This window comes from Glycine max, chromosome 9 (genome assembly GCF_000004515.6).
Source record: "Glycine max cultivar Williams 82 chromosome 9, Glycine_max_v4.0, whole genome shotgun sequence".
In the NCBI taxonomy this organism is placed as follows: domain Eukaryota; kingdom Viridiplantae; phylum Streptophyta; class Magnoliopsida; order Fabales; family Fabaceae; genus Glycine; species Glycine max.
Genome location: NC_038245.2, coordinates 5,267,150 through 5,290,474, shown reverse-complemented (window position 1 = coordinate 5,290,474; position 23,325 = coordinate 5,267,150). Strand labels below are relative to the sequence as shown.

The window sequence follows — 23,325 nt, the reverse complement described above, 5'->3', positions numbered from 1 at the left end:
AATGAGTTTCGAAAGTGATGTCCAAATTTTAAGATGATCCAATGGTTAACGAGTTTGAAATCATAGTTTTACTAGGACAAGTTTGAGTGTATGCGAGAAAAATAAAAGATATTGGAAGAAGAAGAAGGGAGAACGAGGAACAAAGAACATAGAAACATATCGTAAATGTAAAATCTTACATAATATGTTTTTATTTATAGTTAGGGTACTTTAAACTTATTATTTACTCTATTTTTCTTTATTTTATTATTTTATAAAAATGAACTCTATTTTACTCCTTATCAAATGAATAAATGAAACATTATTTTTATTTTCTAAAAACACATATTTATTTTATTTATCTTAAAAACATTATTTTAATTAATAGAACTATTTCTCCTTATTTATTTAATTAAAAAACCTTTTATTATTCTAAAACTCTATTTATTTTTAAATAAAATTATTTTTAATTTATTTTAAGAAAACTGGATGTTACATTCTCCAAAACCCAACTCTAATTCTATATTTCAAAAGATTTAAAACATGAAATTAAATTCCAAATTTACATAACTAAGTAGATGTATAAGAACTAAATCTTTTGAACCAAAAAGGGATAAAAAACAAAGATTTAAGTAAGGGATAGATGAAATAATTGCACTTATATATACTCAAAGGTATGTATAAAATGTGGTTATCAATTTATGATTGAATGACATTTTACATTGTTGTTGCATCACTACTAAAGTCTTTGTTTCAATAACATTTTTTATACACATAAAAATGTTAAGATTAAATTTAAGATGACATGTTTATAAGATGTAAATACCTTTTGTTAGATCAACAATTGAGATGGATAGGTCTACCACTAGTATCTCATGCCTTCCCCTTCCCCGGTAAAAGAAAAAGAAAAAGGAAAAATTATTTTAAGGGATTCATTTTTAAGGGATTATGAGATAATGTTAAAATTTTATTGCATATTTTTAAAAAACATTATTTTGATAAATTAAAAAAACTAATGAGAAACATAAGTTTAGGAGAAATTTGGTGTTGGATGGCAAAGAATTTAATAACGAAAACTCTTGTTGAGTAAATTAAATGTGGCTCAAAGGAGTTGAAAAGTGGCTCAAAGGCACACAAAAAATACCAGGTCTCTACATATTTTCCGTGATTCAATATTATTGTAGCAGTAATAAACTAATAATAATTTACAGTGGCTATATTATCAGATATAAAATCTACAGATTTTAATCAATTAAGTGGTTAATTAATTAAAATAGTTATTAAAAAGTTTTTTCTATTATATATAACTGAGGGACGTAAAAGAAGCGCAACCCACAGTTTAAAGATAAAGCCGGATCAATCCTACCTTTACTACCACAAGCTTCTCGCAACCAATTCATTCCAAATACGTTCCTAGTTTTTATATCTAATAACTAATAATCTGATCATATACTACAACGTCCCTAGCTTAATTTGCAGAATAGTGTTACATATATATGGCATCCTCAAACCACATATGGCATATACTATTTATTTTCATCTTTTACATGATGTATATCTGGACCGAAAGAGACACGGGTGACGGGTCCACCCCATCATGAACCATTTATTTTTTATAATGTTGAAAGAATTGGCATATATAGTAGATTAATTTTAATTGGTTTGACCATGATCAAGGTATCTGAATTTTTTGTACAGAAGGAATATTTTAGTACTGTCATTGTCAAGAGATTATTTCCGTAATGAGAACTTATTCCATAAAACATCCAATCAATAACGGTAGATATAGTCGAATACACAGATATGAAAATGTCCCTTGACGATCTGAAATGTGCAGGAGTTGTTGTTGTTAGTGGAAGGTCGATTACTTGATAGAGGCAGCGCCAGCTATGCACTCAATTTATTGTTTACCGATTACCACTTATAAATGTATTTTTTTAAGTAATACAAGAATCATTGGTAAATAAGTGGCTTAATTCTTCAATAACAAGAAATGTTATGAGATATTAAATGAACAAATTAATGAAACTAAATAAAAAGAAAGTTCGGTTCAATAAATTCGGTTCAATTGATTGAATAAGATGTATAAGTTGTTTAAATAAGATATAATCAGATAATTTTGATGTTGTTTATTTAGTGCATTTGATTTTCAAGAAAAAGATGTCTTTTATTTAGTTAGTTAGGGAAAGAGATGAAATCATATGTAAATTTCATCTTATTTAAGGGAAAACAAAGAAATAATTAATAGTTTTGGAGGAGATGCAAGCGGAAGAAAAAGTAGTCTGATTTGCAAGGAAAAAGAAAGGAAAATATAGTAATGAAAGGGAATGAGAGAAAAAATAAAATCCCAAACCAAGTTAGTCTACATACTCCAAAAATTATAAATACTACAAGAAACTAATACTTTCGTGACATCAAAATATTAGTTACTAATGCCGATTTTTATCATTAATACTGGTATTACTAAATTTCAGTAATGAATTTTTAAAAATTACATGAAAATTGTTTTGTCAGTATTATTATGTTTTTATAGTCGCTTTTTACTCATTTGTTTTCCCTTTTTTTTCTAAATTTCTAAAAAAAATAAAAAATAGTAAATTAAAAAAAAAAAAACCTTTTGTTCCCCATGTTTTCCATTTTCTTGTAATCAAAACACACTGTTATAAAATAATCAGGAAAGAATGTAAAATTTTAGTGAGCTACAAAGAATAAGAAAAATAAGTTTAATTTTGATAGCATACCGGTGTAAAAAATTTACATCGTTAAACAATTAAAAATAATTTTAGATCTTATAAGTTTTAAAATAATTATTACAAAAACAAAATCTTACCATATATTATAATTCATAATTAGATAACAGTGTAATAGAATTTTAGAACGTCAATGTATTCTGATTAAATATAAAAATAAAAAAGAAACTCATATAGGTCGTGAATTGAAAACGGTAGTTAAGTTTTTTGAGAGCTAATTTATTTTTGCTCCTCGGTAATTAGGTGGTATGTGATTGACAGTTATTTATCATCACATTAAACATCCATTTAAACTTTGTTCTAACAAAGCTTTATCATTGTCTATCGTTAAATATCTATTAAAATTGTCTAACAATTTTAGAAAGAGAAAACTTGATGAATCTACTAGCTAGCATTATCATTCTTCTAAGAATGTCTCTTTCATTTTGTTATCTATTTTGTTCTCTGAAGATATCAATCATAATCGAGCGATTTATGCTTTGTGGTGCAAGAAAATGACATGAGATTTCGATAGGGTTGACCATGATCAAGTTCGTGTCTATGTACAGCATGCAGGAACAGTGTAATAGTGTCATCATCTAAAGATTACGTGCCCTATGTCGGTGTTAATGGAAACTTAATTATTCCATAGAATATCAGTATTTGTGGTGGACAAATTGTCTAAAGCACAAATTCAAGCAAATTGAAGATCTGCATATATCTGCACGAATTCGAATGTTTTTAACAGCGCTTATTTCTCTGATTAAAACTGGAATAGGATTTATACTTCAACAAATTAAAGAACAATCACCATAGACAGAGACCTTGCTTCCTCAGCCACAAGTGAGTAATTGAAGATGCTTTATCATCGTCACTTCCATAAGCCAAAGATCATGCTACTGGGTTGATTAAAAGGATCCGCAGGGTTTCAAATCAGTTCTAGTACGTTTCAGCTTGTCATTTTTATTATAATTACTCTATTAATTAGTATATCCAAAACTGCAAACAAAAAATTTAAGAAATGAAGACTTAAATTGAATTTCTTGGTATTTTAAATTCTTTGGAATTTTCAATTTTCCTCATCCAAACACACCCTAAACACAACCTAAGAGAAATGTTATACTTATATGGAGGCTAGCTGGTTGAATGTAAATTGACTAAATCGCTAGTAAATGACAATTCTTTTATAGTGACAGTTTCTTTAAGACCCAATTGAACTATCATTTTTGTTTTCCTTCCACGCTTAATTAACTTGCGTGGACCTCTATTCTCATATAAAATTAATTTGGTGCAAAAGGCACAAAATTTGCAAAATATCTAGCCCATACAAATTTTGAAGACTAACTTGGTGGTTTACCCTCCTAATAGCTTTTAATTACATTTTAGCAAACAACATTCATCTTCACCTGCTCGATCTCTTCTAAACTCACTTCAAATTGTATGCTCTATGCATACTTTTGTTTGTCGCCTTTGTATTTATATATGCAGAGAAGGTCAACGGGTTGGTACTAGAAATTGACCCCGCTAGCTTGACTATGAAGTATGAACCTTTCCCGTGGTGCTCCTTAATCATTAATTATCCCAAACTATTCTCTTTGGTATGGAAATATGGAATCATTTTATATATATATATATATATATATATATATATATATATATATATATATATATATATATATATATATTCGCTACGTGTAGGTTTAAGAATTAGCCAGGAACAAGCAAGAGTTCACTAGGCCCCATTATCTTCCTAAATCTGTTCCTTGGTTGACTATTGTTGTTGAGGGAATAGAATATAAGGAGGGAAGGCAAGAAAGAAGTGTGATGGCACTGTCAATGCGAATTTGTTTTAAATAGTGTGTTTAGTTTTTGGTTAGAGTAGAGTTTAACATGTATATATACTTTAATTTAAGTATTAACTATTATTTTTATTTACATATTTAGAAGTTCATGCTAATACAAAACTAAATACACTCTTAGGGTCGTATTTGATTTCTCAAAAACTCTTAGAATTTTTAATTTAAAAAAAATGAAAGATTTTAAAACGGTTTTTTTCAACATCCATCTTAGAGAGTAAACATTTTTAAAAAACTAAGAAAATTAAGGATTTTAAATCAATTTTTTAGAAAATTGTCTTAAAATATCTTCTTTTAAATAATTAAAAAATTAAAAATAATGAAAATATTATTATTAAAAAGTTGTATAGATAATATTAAAAAATATTTTTTTATATTTTTAAAACAAGAAATAAAATAAAAAATAATATGATATTTATAATTATAAGAAAAAATAAAAAGTATTTTCTTATATTAAACATATCCTTAAATTTATGTTCCATTGTGTAAAACTAAAAAAGATAAACAAAAATAACTATGCAATGTTGCAAAGAGAATTCAAATAAGGAGAAATCTAAACAATAAAATGGATGTAAAATTAATTTAGTCGATCCCTGATGGTTAAAGAAATTAACCATATTCAAAAGTGGACACTGTAAAATATGAAAAGGAAAAACAAATATCAAAATACACTACAAATATCAATATAATGGACAGCCCAATGAGAACAAATTATTCACGAACCTATTTGATGGAGAGTTAACATCCACTAGACCCTGTCTGTCACCTTTTCTAAATTATTTGCTGCATACATACTTGAAGGACTATTATTATCTAGCGGATGTACAGCCAATCCCTTTGGCCAGGCTTGTTTCTTTCAAAACCAATGGATCTTGAATTGGCTGGCCATCTTCAGTAATAGCAGGTGCTCTGACAAATCTACCACTTCCAACAAGAGGAAACAATTGGCGGCATTCTTCTTTCCATGTAGCATATTGCATTCTGATGGGGAAAAAAGTGAAATTCAAGTAAGGATCTATTAGATTTGGAATTCAGAAACTGAAGTTTTATATCACAAAATGTATTGGTATTATCCCTGTATAAAGGATGGAAGCAATTCTTGTCATATTTTTTAAGGCTTATCAAGCCTGTGTTGACATATTATACTAATTGCATTTTTATTTAAAACGAAGACCTAGGTAACAGAGAAATGAAAACCAAATATCTTTAGGATGTTGTGATGATAATAAGGGTGAAAAAGAGGATTCTTATAAAAAAAGAAATCATTTAAAGAGAAAACCAATAACCTTGCGTGTTGTCTTATCTGATCTCTTTCCTCAAATGTACTCTTGGGATCATAGCAACCAAGTAGAACTCCCAAACTTCTCCCTTGATTGATGGATGGACTCCCTGGTTTGAAATTTTAATAAAGAACCCATCAACCCAAAGCTACATATAAAAACACTGTCTCTTTGCACTTGTGCACATAACAAACCAAAATTGCTAACAAAATCTTCAATAATTTTAGGCCCATGCCCCTTACCAATAATATGATTGATCAGCATAGGTCATGCATTACTCAAGATCATAAAGAAGAAAAATTAAATATGTAGAAACAAATTAATAGGAGAACTTTCCATGAATATCTTGAAATTTGCAACTGGCAGAACTTGGCCAGTTTAATTAATTTCTAATACTTGTTGTCTGTACATTCTTCAATCTCAGCCATGGTAATGGAATTTCATAAACTAAAGAGAACCAAATTATACCCATGCCATTCAAAAAAGTCTAATCCATTCCAAGGATCAGTTCAACCATACAAACAGATACCCTTATGTTTTTCTAGCAAGCAAGGGTTCCATGTTGCACTGACTAAGCCATAATGGAAAGTAGTTTGACAGACTAAATTCCATATTCTAAAGCATATTGAACCAACATTTTAACTATAAAAAACATATTAGACCATATAACAAGAAGTTAAAGTAAATGAACATTATATAAGTGTTATTAGATTAGAAATTCAACTAAATGTAAAAGTTCTCATTTGAAGGCATACAATTTTCTTTCTTTCTTTTTTGATCAAGAAACCACAACCAAAAATAATCACAAAAAAGACAAAAACTAAGAACAAGTAATATACAACACAACAAACTCTCTATAGATCTAAAACACATCGAAACGACGTGGTTGCTCAATTACTCCACACACAGAAACTCAAAAGAGATTAGATTAATTAACTTACATTTGGCTTAGAGAAGTAAAGTCACTTGAGTAAACACCTCATCCGTGTCTAGCTCTGCCTGAAATTTTTTTTTTTACCCAAAACAAAGCACCATAACATTAAAAACAAGTTCATTTACAAACTTAGTTCTTGAAAAGCAGAGAAAATTAAGTGTCCAACCACTTTTTCTCTCTCTTTCTCCTCTTACTCACCCTTTTATCTATTGTTAATGTTTCCATTCCCCCCCTGGCTTAAGCCAAACTTTTCCTTTTCTCCTCTTTGTGATTCTCATCTTTATTTTGCAATGCCTCTCTAACTACGTTATCTAAAACAGAATCATGTGGATCCAATGGTGGCTAAAGACATGCTCCTCCGCCAACTGTGCCACCGTCACCCACTACTCAACAATCTCACTCCCCAAACAAAAACAGCATGCATGTGATGATTCTATCATGCACTCCTCCATTTCCGAAGCACCATCTTCAACAACCCTCAACAACAACACTTCCTCCCTCGAAAGCAACCTCTTCATACAAACCCTCTCATCCATCCCCACTCTCCAAAACCTCTCTCCACAAACCTTCACCTTCTTTGTCTCCCACCATTGTGTCACCACCCTCACACCACACCCTTTTCATGTCACCTCCCTCGCCGTCAACAACAACCTCCTATACACCACCACCGTCCATGAAATCAACGTTTACGACCACCACAGATGCACTACTCTCCACACCTTCAACACCCAACCCACCTCCAACTCCACCAAAACCATCACCTTCAACAACAACAACAACACAGTCATCACCACCCACCAAGATTGCAAGATCCACGTGTGGCAAAACCACAAGAACCACCACCACCACATGCTGGCCACTCTCCCCACCATCAACGACTGTTTGCGTCGTTTTCTCCTCCCGAAGAACAACGTTGCAATCCCCATCATGATAAGCGGTTCCAAAGCATGCGGATGCGGTCATGAGGCCCACCGTTAGTATCTACTCCATTTCATGGGATAGGACTCTGAAGATATGACGAATCTCTGATTTTCGCTTTGTGGAGTCAATGAAGGCGCAGTGAGGACACGGTTAGCGAGGTCACAGTGTCGAAGTTAAAATTTGGAAGAGGAGAGAGGGCATTGGGAAGAGGAGAACACGAAGAAGACAACGAGCCAAAGAAGAGGAATGGACACACACATTTCAAAGTTAAAATTGTTTGCATTCAAAGACAGTTTTCACGAAATCATCTTTGAATATTGTAAAACGATGATGATTTCGTGAAAATTATCGTTGTTTTGGAGTATTCAAAGACGATTTCATGAAAACCGTCATTGAAATGTTGACAGTACTTACAAAATTACAATCACTACATAAATGGCAACGGTTTTTCGACAACCGTCGTTAAAATTGCATCATAAAAAGGAGTTTTTTTAGTAGTGATTACATAGTTTTTTGTTCGAAATCAATCAAACTATAACCACTCAAATTGCTTTTAAATTTATTATTATTTATCAAGCCATAATCATATGCTTTAGGAAACTTTAATGAAGCCAAATGTACATTTTAGTTACATACTATTATTCTACAAGGATTATGTCACGTCATGGTTCTAATTAAAAGCAAACTCTAATACATAAGGATTGTATGTAATTGCAAAGTTGTTTACCAATTTTAAGAGTATTGCACTAAGTCACATGAAAATTCTTCGCTTATACTTACACCACCAAAGGCAATCGAAACATCAAATTCCCCCATTATAATAATAATTTCGTGCGAAAGGCAAATAGAAGGAGCTGTTATGGTATTAGAACATAATTACTGTCACAAAACCCATTTAATACCATACCTAGTATATTTAAGGTTTCAAATATGATCCAACCATATTCTTGTGAATACCCATAAATTTCAATCCCTTTTATCCAAAGCATAGACAGAGTTATACATTCTCAAAACAATTATACCATGAAAGTTTTAAGAGTATATTTTACTCATTTCTTGAAGACCTTCTTAAACATATAGACTAGATGTTCCCACAATGTATCCTATAATCAAAGGACATTCTCTTCCTATGTGTTCCCACTTTTTAATTGTTTTTATCTCACTTTCTTCTTTGTTTTTACGTCTCTTTCTTGTTGATGTCCCTTGATTCTTGTTATCTCTATTTATACTAATTTTTAACAATTTAATTATTTACTATTGATTGCATCTTATCTTAACTTTCTTATTTATCTTATATATAAATATAAAATAATTCTTATATCTTATCTTATATATAAATATAAGATAAACTAATATGTTCTAAAATCAGAATATAATACAAATATCCTATTTTATCTTATCTAAATTATACATATGTATCTTCTATCCTATCAACAAAATAAATAAATAAATAAATAAATAAATATATATATATATATATATATATATATATCATCTTAATTTTTGGGACATTACATATTCACCACACATCTTGATAGAAATTGCCAATTTGGTAACCGCTTGATTTGATTGGAGTTTTACTTTTTCTTTTTCATAGTGAGTTATACAATTATTTTGTTAAATTTACACAATGCTCTCTAGTTCATGAGCTTTTGGCAATATTTTGTTTCAAGGGGAGTAACTCAAAATCACGATAATGGTTGGTTTTCTCTTTTAAAAGATTTGATTGTACTTATCAAAATTCAGAGTTGACACACGTCAAGGTGAATATGACTAAGGTGGGATTCCGAACTTCACACGTCAACTTCGAAAGACACCTTTATTAAGAGGGCAGGAGGGGGACCTGCAAAATAAAGGACTCTAACGCTCAAGTAAGATATGAGTTAGGAGATAAAGCAAGTACGTGCTTTAATATAAGCTCGAGTGAGCAAAAGAGAGAGACACATGCTTGTTGTTCATGTGCTAACGTGTGTATTGCAGAGGGTTTGATGGAACATGGTATTTATAGGAGTGAAGTGTAGTTGTGGGTCCTTATTTGTATGAGCTATTATCACCTTTACAGATAATTCTCAGCTTATAGATAATAACCAGTAACTTGTAGATAATGTTAGAGATAAATTATAACTTATAGATAAAAGCTATTAGATAATTGTACCTTGTAAATAATGTATAGCTTTGTAGATAATTAACTATCTGCCAATAGATAAAAATATTCAAATATTAGTAGGTTAGAGATAATTTGTCAGTTAGGGAACCTAACTATTAAGAGTCATGTGTTCATGCTTCTATTATAAGATTAACATAAAAAATTGATACGTAAATCAGTGTATCATATAAGATGTCACGTGTATTTTATGAATCATAAACAATACAATGATATATATAAGTTGTGGGCTATCAATATTTATATAAGTTGTTTTCATGTGCTGTCATCTAGTTAGGGAGTCTTATGCTCACTTGATCAGTTTTCTATTCTTTCTTGTATTAGATGCTTTGTATTTTGGGCTTGGATTGGCACCGCTGGTGCTGAATCCAAGTGTTTTAATAAATTTTCGCTTTTGATATATATATATATAGTCTCGTGAATTTTTTTGGGATTAATTACTCGCTCCATCTTTAAGGAGTGTAATTCAGCCGACAACAAATCCTAAATTTATAAAAAAAAAAAAAAAAAACTTGAATTTGATTCCTGTCACGAATTAAAAATTAATCTCATAACAAACACAAAAGGCCATGATACCTTAGACTCTCATCAAAAAGTTAAAAATTCTAATTACAGTAATTAAAAAAATATCAATAAAAGAAAAAAGTATTTTCTCTCTCTCATCCCCAACATATATAGACTTGATAAAACTAAAAATTGCCAGAAATATTGCATAGTTTCCATGCATCAACATAAGCAGGGCTTGGCAAGGGATTGAGCTACCAAATTGGTCCCGTTCAGAAATTAACTTTAGCAGGATAATCATAAAGGTAGAAATATTCCATACAATATGGATCAATAAAAGAAAGAAATATTCTATACACTTTATATTCAGAGGTTGAGTGAAGATATAAAATCGAATAAGGTCCAAACATGGATTGTGAGACCACTAAATAAATCTGTAGAACAAATAATCATTTGACTTTGAAAATTATAAATTGATTGCACATCGCTTATCACTCAAATCATTATGGTACGTTTAAACATATGCATAGACGTCAATGATAAGGACAACAAACAACAAATTGATGGTTTTGTGGTCATTTGACCATTTTCTACTAAGTCCTAATTTATATGTATATTCGTCAACTATTCTTGATTCCGGTGATGTACTTTAACAATTTATTAAGTTCAAACTCCTTATAAATAACCGTCACATCGACCATGAATCTTATAGCAGTGTGGTTGCTTATAAGTTTTATCTATTTATTTATTTTATAAGTTTACTGTTAAGTTTATTGATTTAAATTTATCAAATTAAGTGCTTATAAACTATGAAATAGTAATATATTATTAGATAATTATTTAATTAAATTAATTATTCAAGTATGTCCTTATGAATGAGCTATAGGTCCTTAAGAGTTAAGTCACGTGGATATGTAGATTTAATTTGTTTGCATTCTTGTGAGTTTTTCACGAGTAAGATAATGTATATACTGTTATCAGTTATCACAAGGACGAATATCTATTATAATCTTTTAATTAGTTAGCAAAACGAAATATATCATTATTAATTAGTCTAATATAAATAAGGCGTACATCAACTCATTGCAAAGATTCACACACACGCACACACTAAAATAGGCAATACCTTTTCAAGCATTTGTCAAGTTTATCGTGATTGTTCCACTATATGGATCATGAGCTCTTCAATAGGTTACAATGGTATATGGATTCTTCTTCAACATTTTTCTACCCCTAAATCTATGTATTAGTTTATTTATATACATGTCATAGATTAAAGTTAGAGATAGATGAATGAATCTTTCTTCCATGACTAATTTAAATATTATAGATCATGAGAATTATATATATATATATATATATATATATATATATATATAAGTAAATTAAACATAAAAAACACAGGAAAAAATAAAATTAAGCATTTGCGTCTTTTATATATACAACAAGCAAATTTTTTTCAATTTCTAAACTAGTATAAGTAGTCATAGATAATTGTTTACCTTTCTTGATGTTGTTCAACATATAGTAAATAGTAAATGTGTCTCAAAAAATAAGGGTTTATAGAGTTTCACAAGAGAAGAAGAGAAAAAAGTGTAGCCAAAAACAACTTGCCGGATTATAAAGTATACAACTATATATTATGCCTAATGCAAGCATTCCGGCAAGTCATTCTTGGCTGCAAATCACTCCCTACCTCTTCTTGCAAACACTCTAAAACCAGCAAATGCAGAGAGATGGTTAGGCATGAAAGTCCATATTTCTGAATGAACCATTAATATTAGTGTCTAATATATTGTGGTTCATCAGGAGGACTTACTTGTCAGCTTATTATAGAGAGGAATGGTTAACGCATGGAAATATAATGGGAATGATAATTCCAATTGAGTGGCATTATATTTTACTTATTCTCTTATGTGTTTTCATAGCTAGGTTAGCTAGCTTTCCATAAGAAAGTGTTTGCATGCAAGCAATAGAAACTCGACACATGCAGAATAAATCCTTTTAATTATGGACGGTTGATACGACTTTGATAGCTCACAATATATAGAATAAAGCTGACCGCAAATTGATTTTTTTTTATATGTATTAAATTAAAATTGGAATAGAATCTTAATATGTCTCAACGAGAGAATATTTAAAGTTAATAAATAAAATTAATTTTAAATTGTTAAATATAATTAAAACACATATGATAGGGAGGTTCCACAGTTTGTCTAGACGTTGTCGCTAACATGTTTTAGTACCTTGTATATATCGTCGCAATACCAATTGTTAGAAAATAACTTAAAACCTTAAGGCTCAAGTTTATGAGTCTATTATTTATTTATACGCTATTCAACCTTTTCATCCTTACACGATATGAAATTTCACCTTACACTTGTACTCCAACAATATTTAAATTAATTCAATCATAGATTTTATGTTAAAAAGTAAAATAAATTTGAAAGTTATCTAAACACACTTTGAATTTACCTACAGACATTTGGCTAAGACAAGCACGTGAGAAATATGGTGATAGTGAAAGCATGCCATATTCTTAGAAAGTAGTTTCAACGTTTGATGGATGTAATTGAGAAATTAATCATTTTTAAATTTGGTTGCGTCCAAGTCATATTGGATTTTACTAAACAATTAAATTCCTAAATTTTTTATGTTAACAAAGTATAAATTTTTTGTGATAACCTTTCATGCTTAAGCTACATGTTTATCTCTCTCTATGAGAAACAAGCAAAAGGTATGAACAAAAAGGTTATAGATGATAGCTAAAGTATCAGTCATTGGACGATATTGCTTCAGTGTCCAATCTTAAGAAGACAAGTGCTTCAGCACTTGGCTCATAGTACAAAGGCAATGGGACAATTACTCGATTTCAAGTATTGAAAGTAATCATTAGGAAGTAACGTCCATAGGTTCAGTAAGCAATTTGTCCCATAACGCACAAAAGGGAAGATTTAAATTATCTTGTTTTGATATTCTTAATTTCTTTTGTCTTATGTTGTTAACGTTATATTTGATTTGTACGTTGAAAGTCATCTTTGAGTACAATGCGACACTGATAAGCTATACTTCTTTGAAGATATGTTGCAGAAAATGTTTGTGGTCCCCACACACTCTATACACAATAACAACCTCATGTAAAGTGCCCAAGCTATTAGACAACAGCTAGTTGGGATTTTTCAACAGATCAAAGCTTTGAAGTTTATATAAAACTTGAAGATGTTCATCTTAAGGTTGTCGAATCATAAAAGAATCATCTGAGACAAAACAAACAAAGTATTGTAATGTTGTAAGATTAGTTGGACAAAATAAACTTGAGCGAATTGAGTGAATCTTAGCTCTGCTAAGTTAGCAAGTTTAATTTTATTCAAGCTTATTGTGTAAGTACTCTTTGAGTTATTAGAATACATTTTCCATCAAACATCTATTGTTTGTAAAAGTCAAGAGTGGCTTAGTGACAAAGAATACTTGGGTCTTAATCTGAAGGGAAGATTAAGGGTATTGTCAAGAGTGGCCTAGAGACTAGTTATTGTAGTCAGAAGTGGCATAAAGAATATTTGGTTGTAATCAAAGAATTAATTAGTGGAACCCTTCAAGGTTTGAAGGAGAACTGGACGTAGTCCAAGAGTTGGGGTGAACCAATATAAAACATTTGTATTTTCTTTACTGTTTCTATATAACTAGTTCCTCTCTATATGTTACTTCTACACTATTGTGTCCAAGCTTTGTAAACTGGTTTTTAAGCACAAAGTGATTTTGAACCCCTTGGACAAAACTCATCGTCCATTGATATCTTTTTTAGAAAAACTTTCAAAGTTTTTGAAAGACCAAGTTTTTATCCATAATATTGTTCAACCCTCCTTCTAATGTGTTCCAGGTACTTCAACCATAATAAGCATCGTTATACTACAGAAAATTTTCATTTTCATTTTATATTTTTATTCTTTGAATATGTTGTTATGAATTAATATCTTATTGAACAAGTTGTTTTGACATTTTATGTTTACTTTTATATATTCTTTTATATTTTTATTCTAAAATTAGGTGAGACAGTTTGTAAATTAACCCACTTAATTCACCAACTTGTAGTAGATTAAGCTAGAGTATATTCTTTTTAACTCTTAAAAAAAAGTGAATCATTTGAATCTACATACTTTCTAAGCAATTCATCATAAACCAACTCAGTTGAATTGGATTAGTTCACTTTTAATACCTCCACCTTAAGAATGTGTATATAGTGGTCAAACAGGTTATTTGATCCAATGCGGGTTGTGGGTCATATATAATAGGCACGACAAAAGAACTTCAAACTTAATTTGGGCCTAAAAATGAAGCTCAAGCCCAATAAAGGCTCCATTTTTGTGGACTTTTAATGGGCTTTTGTCCTGCACTGGATCTTGATTGGGTTAGACTAAAAACTCACACTTAGTTTGGACTAAAAAGTTTAAGTCCAAACACTATATTTCATCGAGTGATTTGGAATAGTCGGGCTAACGTGACCAATCGTTACATATATTTAGGAGTAAGTATGTCATCTAAGTGTAAAAGATGCTTTCTTAAACATGGTTGGGTTGAATGTATCTTCTTTTATCCTTATGTGGAATTATATGCACTATATATGTGATATTTGTTTTAAGTAGTTTTCCTCTCAAATTCTTTAATAAAAGACTTAAATATATTTAGCCATTGTAATTTATATTTTTTTTTGTCCTTAAAGTGATTTAAATAGCACTTTGAACAATGAAGAAATGATTTAGATAGCTCTTAAAGGATGAAAAATAAAATAAATATAATTTATAAGGACTAAGAAAAAAAATTAAAAGGTCAAAAAAATATTAAATTACAAGAGTTAAAAAAATATTTAAGCCATGATAAAATTTGTTTTTGCTTGTAAAGAAGAAAAAAAGAGAGGGAAAAACAAATCAGCTAAAGATAGATATGGAATATCTTGTTCATGTACACCAAGACTAATTAAGTCGAATTCTACAATAGCAATCATTGTCATAAGCATTCCGGGACTAAAAGTAGGGATGCAATATCATTTTCTCCCTTATTTATGTTTTCTTTAAAATAATTACAGAACAATAACGATTATGCTAATTAAACAAAGTTATAGTTACTGTTCTAATAAACAATTTAAAACTCTAATATCATAAAAGTAATAATTAGAAATGTTGATGAGCAGATATTGTTGAATGATTTTCAGAACTTTAAGAAAGAATAACATTCTCAAAAACAAAATCGTCAGCATCTAATTAGCATCTAATTGAGGAGTGGGAAAATGCTATTCATTCAGACGGACGAAGACTAGAACAGGACATACCTAAATATATTGTTGTAAGCAGAGTATGTTCAATAATGGTATACATACTACTTTTTTTAATCACGTTAAAATACTATAAAAATCGTTGTAGAATTAAATTGAAAATAAAAATAGAATATGATAGTAATATACTTTTTCATACAAAAATTATTTTTAATTTCCTAATTAATATTTTTTTTACTGGACCTTAATTGGTATGCTAAAAAAACTTATTAGTAACTTCCTTTCTTTTTCACTGCAAACATTAAAATTTTTCCTTCTTAAGACAGTTCTTGACGAGGAAAATATTTTTGAAGATTAAAATGGAACGATAAAAAATATTTCTTAGATTGATTTGGACTTATTTTTTATGTGTAAATACTAAAAATATATATATAAAATTATATATAATATGCTATATATATATATATATATTAATTATTTACCAAAAAAATCTTATTCAATTGATTGAGCAGGTTGTATTATAAACTCTTTGATATCATGTGTAATTTCTGCAAATAAAAAATGATATTAATTAATTTATATTCAAATAATGAAACTATATTAAAGAAAGAAATTCTCTTGGCAAACACAGTTAAATAAATGGCTATAAGATGAAGTTATGCGACTTTTTTCATTAGTCACGTCTGTTTTTATTGGATTAGTCACATCTATGACCTGGATATTTATACCGACAAATTAAGAACGTTTTATAAAATATGATTGAGATTTTTTAATTATACATTTATAAGTGTCTAATTTAATAGTTGACATCATCTTAAATTTAAGCAACATACATTTAAACAAAATAGATATATAAAAGGACTTTATTATTATTATTATTATTATTTTAAAGTATGAAAACCAATTGTTTTTCATTATCTTTCACAAGTGTTTTTACGTTTTCTTTGAGTACATGACAAATCTCCCCATAAATACATGTGTTATAACAGATCGATTTTGTTTTTTTTTTTTAAATAAAAAAAACAGAAAACAAATCAATCAAAATTATTTGATTGCGTTAAGTTTAATTTTGCCATTTTTTTCCTCATCAAATTGGATTCAAATCGATTGAATTGCTTGATGAGTGGATAACAATAATGGGATGTGAGTTTAACTTAAACTCAATAGCTTAAATGATGGGATATGAGTTTAGATTCCTAACATGTTTTTTTCTTAACCACTAGGCCTAATGAAACAGCTGTTGTGTCTCCCCTTCTCTCTACCCCATGAACCAACACATATATGGAAGAGAACATCCTTATTGTGCTCTACGCCGTTTTGATGGTGCGATAACATTTTATCGAACAAATTTTTGTACTAACAAGTTCAGCATGACGTATTTGATTTAATCAACAACACTGTTATTTTGTTTTTGTTTTATGTTATGTAGAGGCTCATCTCCTCCTCCTTCTTATCGACCCTCAAACCAAACTCATAATCTCTCTTCCTTTGATCTTCCCTCCTTGATCTCTGCTACACCAGCACAACAATAGTGAAGGGATCAAACGACACTAAATGTTGCTCACACATGGGGTGTGAGATGCCCGAGAAGAATAAGGGAAAAAAAGAGAGAGAAGTAAAAGAAAATGAAACATGGTCTTCAAAAATCGTCTCTGATAACGGTGCACGGTGATCAACAACAAGGGGTGGCTAGAGGTTGTTTAGATCTAGGAAGGAAGGAGAAGGAATGTGGTGTTGAGGGTGTACCATAATTTACTAAGTTAGATTCCTAACATGTTTTTATAATAAAAACATCTAAAAAGAATCACATCATTTCAAAATCAAAAAAAAGAATTGTATCATTCCATTTTAAGAAATAATTTACCCACAATTTTTCCATATACTGGGTTTTTTCACAGTTTTAAGGGTCCGAGACTAGTCCTCCATACTTAAGATGTTTCCTTTAACAAGGCTTAATGTTGGATAAATCCAAAATTGGCAAACTCTATCAGGCCTACATTTGAACTCAAAAATATTAGAAGATTACTAACCATATGTCAACGAAAACAATACATATTCTTCTTCCTTTTCAGGTTTTTTTTCTATCTATTTATAATATATAAATCCTGAGCTACAAAGTCATATGCTACCATCAGTTTATTTGTTTATGTGTCAATGTATGAGGAATTATATCTTCTATTGTATCTCTCTTCTACTAAAAGATCTATAAATCACCCATTCGTTGTCCATTTAAATCTAGGTTAAGTTGTCAAATGCAGTATTTAATCTCTCTTCTCTTGGATCCTCTAAATTGCATTTCCCATTTGATGTTGCAATTCTCACAAGAAATCAAATGCATGTGATATTCACAATTTTTCTCTTATATTATTCTTCATAAGCGTTTTCCAGATCAGTAGTTGAGACACATTTGTAACGGTGACAATTCAGGGGAGACAAAAAAAAATGTGATTTTAGAGAGGAAGTGTAAATGTAATAAATACTAATTTTAGGAGGAATGAGTGTAATTTGCTCTAAAGAAAATCTTGTAATACGCATGTAAAAAATGACGAATTGCATGCTCATACCTCTATGATATACCTGGTAACTATGGTTTGTTTCCTCATGTTAGATTTCAGAGGAAGAAGATCACAAAACTGAATGACAGAATATGAAAGAGAGCTGAACTTTCTTCTTGATTAAAATGCTGAACAATACAATGTTTAAATACTAAAAAACTTGGCTAACAATCTCCACTAACCACGTCTAACAATCCTACGTTAGTGGTGCTAACAATAACTTAAAAATAGAAACTCAAATTTGCTCCTAACAAATAGCCAAAAAACCAGCAACCGACTTTTGACAAAGTCTTCCAACAAAGTAGCTAATTTTCTCTGACTTTTATTCAGCTTCTCACGTGCACATATGAGCTTGAATTATGTTGCAACACCTCCCCTTAATTCAAACTCATACATACCAATTTTCTCCATAAAGAATTGATATTTGGCTTGAGCTAAAGCCTTGCTAAACAAATCTGCATTTTGGACGTTTGTGCTGCAGAATCTTAGAGCGATTGTTTCCTCTAACACAAGCTTCCTTATGAAGTGATGCTGAACTTCAATATGCTTGGTTCTTGCGTGAAATGCTGGGTTTCTTGTCATAGCAATCGCAGACCTATTATCACACCATACCTCAGTTGCTCCTTCCTGCTCACAACATAAATCTTTCAACAACTTTCTAAGCCAAACAGCTTGTCTTGCTGCTGCACTAGCAGCTACATATTCTGCTTCAGATGATGACAGAGCCACAATATCCTGCTTCTTTGAGCTCCAAGTGATAGCTCCTGAGTCAAAACTGAAAACTGACCCTAATGTACTTTTCCTATCATCCAAACTGCCTGCCCAGTCACTGTCTATGTAGCCAACTAACTTGAATTCACTGATATGTTCATACAAGATTCCAAAACAAGTTGATCCTGCAACATACTTCAGAATCCTTTTTGCTACACCTAGTTGTTGCTTTGTTGGAGAGTGCATGTATCTAGATACCATACTTACATCATGAGCAATGTCAGGTCGTGTGTGAGTGAGATAATTCAGACCTCCTACAAGACTTCTGAACAGCTTTTCATCAGCTTTTCTTGTGCCATCCTCCTTCTGCAGCTTCTCATTAGGATTCATAGGAGTTCTGACAGTTTCACATTTTTTCATTGAAAATTTCTTCAGCAAATACTTTTCATACTTCCTCTGGCATAGAAATATTCCATCCCCAAGAAATACTGAAGCAGTCCCAAGTCTGTCATCTCAAATTGCTCCATCATTGATGCTTTGAACTCATTTAGCAGCTTCTGAGAGGAGCTAAAGTAGATGATGTCATCGACATAAAGACAGACAACAATGAATCCATTCAAGCCTTCCTTTTTCACATAGAGAGTTGGTTCATTCTAACTTCTCTCAAACTGATTTTGAAGAAAGAATGAGTCAATCTTGGTGTACCAGGCTCTTGGAGCCTGTTTCAGTCCATAAAGTGCCTTTTGCAGCTTGTAAACCTTGCCTCCTTCACCATCTTTGACAAAGCCGAGTGGTTGCTCAACAAAAACTTCTTCTTGTAAGTCTCCATTGAGAAATGCAGATTTTACATCCAACTGAAACACATCCAATTTCCATTGAGCAGCCAAAGCTAATACCACTCTCACAGTTTCAAATCTTGCCACTGGTGAAAATGTCTCCTCAAAATCAATTCCTTCTTGTTGTGCATACCCTTTTGCCACCAACCTGGCTTTGTGCTTCTGAATACTCCCATCTGTATTGAACTTAGTTCTGAATACCCACTTAAGTTCAATAACATTCTTCTCTTTGGGAAGATCAACCAATTTCCAAGTCTCATTCTTTTGAATGGACTTGATTTCCTCCTTCATTGCATCTTGCCTTTCAACTTCATCTTTAGCTTCATTAAAACTGGTTGGATCTGCTGCCATCAGTGCAAAGTCACAGTTTGCATACAAGTCAGCAAGAGTCCTGTATCTTCTTGGTGCAGAATCATTCGATGAACTTGATGATGAAGGACATGAAGAAGATGATGAGCTGTGATTTGAAGATGATGGTGTTGTAGGAGGACTTGGAGACTGCTGATCATTTGTTGGCACAATTGAGTCCTCCCCTGAACTATCAGTCCCAACTATTTTCTGCTGAATACTGTCACAACTTTCTCTTTGCTCCCAATTCCAGCCTGCATTCTCATCAAACACAACATTCCTACTGACCATAATCTTGCTAGTAAGAGGGTTATACAATCTATATGCCTTGGATTGAGCAGCATAGCCAATGAATACACATTTCACAGATTTATCATCTAGTTTAGATCTCAAATCAACCAAAGCATAAGTTGAACAACTGAAAACTCTTAAATGACTTATAGATGGTTTTTCTCCTCTCCATACTTCAAATGGTGTCATGTTCATGACTGCCTTTGTAGGAGAGACATTGAGGATGTACACTGCAGTAGCTATAGCTTCACACCAGAAGTTGTTTGGTACACCTCTAGCTTTGAGCATGCTTTTTGCCATTTCTACAACAGTCATGTTCTTTCTTTCAGCTACTCTGTTTTGCTCTAGAGTATATGGTGCAGTCAATTCTCTTCTTATTCCTTGCTCCTCACAAAATGTGATGAATTACCACCACGATCTGTTCTTAAGGCTTTCACACATAAACCAGATTATTTCTCAACCATAGCCTTAAAAATCTTAAAGTTTTCAAAGGCTTCAGACTTAGCCTTTAGAAAGTAGACCCAACTCATTCTATTGTAGTCATCAATTATAAGCAAGAAATACTTACTTCCACCAAGAGAAATTGTCTGTATTGGTCCACAGAGATCAGCATACAGTAGCTCCAAACTTTCACTTGCTCTCCAAGCTCTGCCACTAGGAAATGATCTTTTTGACTGCTTTCCATATAAGCATCCTTCACACAACTCAAGCTCACCAATTTTAGGCAGCCCTTGCACCATGTCTTTGGAACTCAGAAGCTTCAGTCCCTGCACATTTGACCATACCTCAGATGCCACAGCTTGGCATCATCATCTCCTTTAACTGTCAGTGCTTTGCTCACATTGCCAGATAAATCAAGAGGGAACATTCTATTTCTCCCCATAACAATCTTTACTACAACTTCTTTGGATTTCTTATCACAGATCAAACAGAAATCATTCTCAAACAGTACTGAATATCCAGAATTAAGTAATTGACCCACACTCAGCAAATAGTGAGCCAAATTTGGCACATACTGCACATCATATAATAGCTTAGTGTTTCCTTGCTCAGTTTTAATTGCAATCATGCCTCTTCCTTCCACTTCAAGTTGTTTTTCATCTCCAAGCCTCACCTTGCTCTTTAAAGATTCATTCAATTCTCTGAACATAGACTTGGCACTTGACATATGGTTGGAGCACCCACTGTCAATATACCACACGTCACCTCCTGCATCATTGTCAGCTGCCCTTTGTGCTAAGAACAACTTTTGCTCATTCTCCACAAAATTGGACTTTTGATCACCCTTTTGTTCATCCTCCTCCTTCTTCCAGCAGCTAGCTTCTTTGTGGCCTGGCTTCTTGCAATAGTAACATTTGACTGGACCTTTATATGATTGCCTCTTTTCCTTCCTTATTTTGTCCTCTTCCACGGACCCTTCCTCTTGAGCCAGCTCTTCCTCTACCTCTTCCACTGAATTGCCCTGTCTTTTCCTTGTTTGAGGATTCTCCTTTCACATGGAATGCCTTCTCTTCCTTCTTCTCACCATTTCTATTGAGCCTCTCCTCATGAGCTTGCAAGGATCCCATGAGTTCATCAAAGGTGTAATCTGCCATGTCCTTTGACTCTTCAATAGCTGCTACAACATGGTCATATTTGTTTGTGAGACTTCTTAGAACTTTTCCAACCACATGCTCATTGGTCATTGTTTCTCCATATGACCGCATTTGTTGTACTACAGTGGATACACGTGACAAGTATTCTTGGACAGATTCTTTGTCCGTCATTAGAGCTGTTTCAAACTCTCTCCTTAGTGATTGCAGCCTCACTGTAATCACCTTCTTGCCACCTAGATACTCTTGCTTTAGAGTATCCCACGTCATCTTGGATGTGGTTGCTGAGGCAATTCTGGGAAAGATTTCATCATCCAAGGCCTGTTGTATCAAAAACAATGCCTTGGAATCTTTCTTTCTCTTCTCTCTCAATTATTGATCAGGTTCTGGAGGTTAAGCATCTTCAAATCCATCTTCAACAAAACCCCACAGTTCTTGAGACTTGAATAATGTTTTCATTTTCAAGCTCCAAAACTGATAATTTATGCCTTTAAAGATATTGTCAAGTGGCGATTCCGGATCCGTTGATCTGCATTATGAACAACCTTTTCACTCTCTAACCTGTGTTTACCCTTGTGTTTAAGTGCTCTCTCTTCTCACTCAAAAATTCCCTGGATATGAACCCGGATAATTAGTTAGCTCTGATACCAAATATTAGATTTCAGAGGAAGATCACAAAACTGAATGACAGAATAATGAGAAAGAGCTGAACTTTCCTCTTGATTAAAATGCTGAACAATACAATGTTTAAATACTAAAAAACTTGGCTAACAATCTCCACTAACCATGTCTAACAATCCTACTTTAGTGGTGCTAACAATAACTTAAAAACAGAAACTCAAATTTGCTCCTAACAAATAGCCAAAAAACCAGCAACAGACTTTTGACAAAGTCTTCCAACAAAGTAGCTAATTTTCTCTGACTTTTATTCTGCTTCTCACGTGCACATATGAGCTTGAATTATGTTGCAACACCTCACTCAAGCACACAAGACGTTATTTTAGATTTCCAACAACTGTGTTGTTCGGTCTTACCTACAATTCCTTTTGTCGTTACCACATCACTTCACACATACACTCTTTTGCTTTGTCTCCCTCTTTTGTATATATATAAACTATGATACTATGATTATTGATAGTTCCTTGTATGAGGCCTGAATTTGAAAATTAATGTAGGCTCTAAATCACAGTTGAAGCTTGTTACAGTACTCTGCTTCCATCATGGTTCCGTGATAGCTTTCTGGGATACCTATTTTTTTTTTCTGATACAAACCTTTGAATTTTATTTTTTATTGATAAATGTTAATTGTTGATTTTTATTAGCGGGAAATAAACCTTTGTCCTTTGAATTTCATCTACT

General features: G+C 31.8%; 2 protein-coding genes and 1 non-coding gene across 3 annotated transcripts; 1 reads left to right on the top strand and 2 right to left on the bottom strand.

The window, feature by feature from the left end:
- The first annotated feature begins 7,102 nt into the window (after positions 1–7,102).
- LOC102669647 (uncharacterized) lies at positions 7,103–7,756 on the top strand. Its single transcript, XM_006587952.1, has one exon. The coding sequence runs from the start codon at positions 7,103–7,105 to the stop codon at positions 7,754–7,756; it is 654 nt and encodes a 217-aa protein (XP_006588015.1).
- Positions 7,757–11,953: 4,197 nt separating this feature from the next.
- MIR169K (microRNA MIR169k) lies at positions 11,954–12,058 on the bottom strand. Its single transcript, NR_048879.1, has one exon. It is a non-coding gene; the product is annotated as a microRNA MIR169k (primary transcript).
- A 9,076-nt stretch (positions 12,059–21,134) lies between these two features.
- LOC102669386 (uncharacterized) lies at positions 21,135–22,236 on the bottom strand. Its single transcript, XM_006587951.1, has 2 exons — positions 21,790–22,236; positions 21,135–21,713 (listed from the first exon to the last, which is right to left on the bottom strand). Exons 1-2 carry the CDS (start codon positions 22,234–22,236, stop codon positions 21,135–21,137), a joined length of 1,026 nt encoding a protein of 341 aa, XP_006588014.1.
- Between the last annotated feature and the right edge of the window lie 1,089 nt (positions 22,237–23,325).

What these genes read in the sequence shown, in the direction of transcription:
- LOC102669647 (XM_006587952.1), top strand. Translation starts at nt 7,103, where the DNA reads ATGTGGATCCAATGGTGGCTAAAGACATGCTCCTCCGCCAACTGTGCC.
- LOC102669386 (XM_006587951.1), bottom strand. Translation starts at nt 22,236, where the DNA reads ATGACGTGGGATACTCTAAAGCAAGAGTATCTAGGTGGCAAGAAGGTG. An exon ending in GAGCTGGCTCAAGAGGAAGG is followed by an intron (nt 21,714 to 21,789) that starts GTCCGTGGAAGA and finishes TACTATTGCAAG; the next exon opens with AAGCCAGGCCACAAAGAAGC.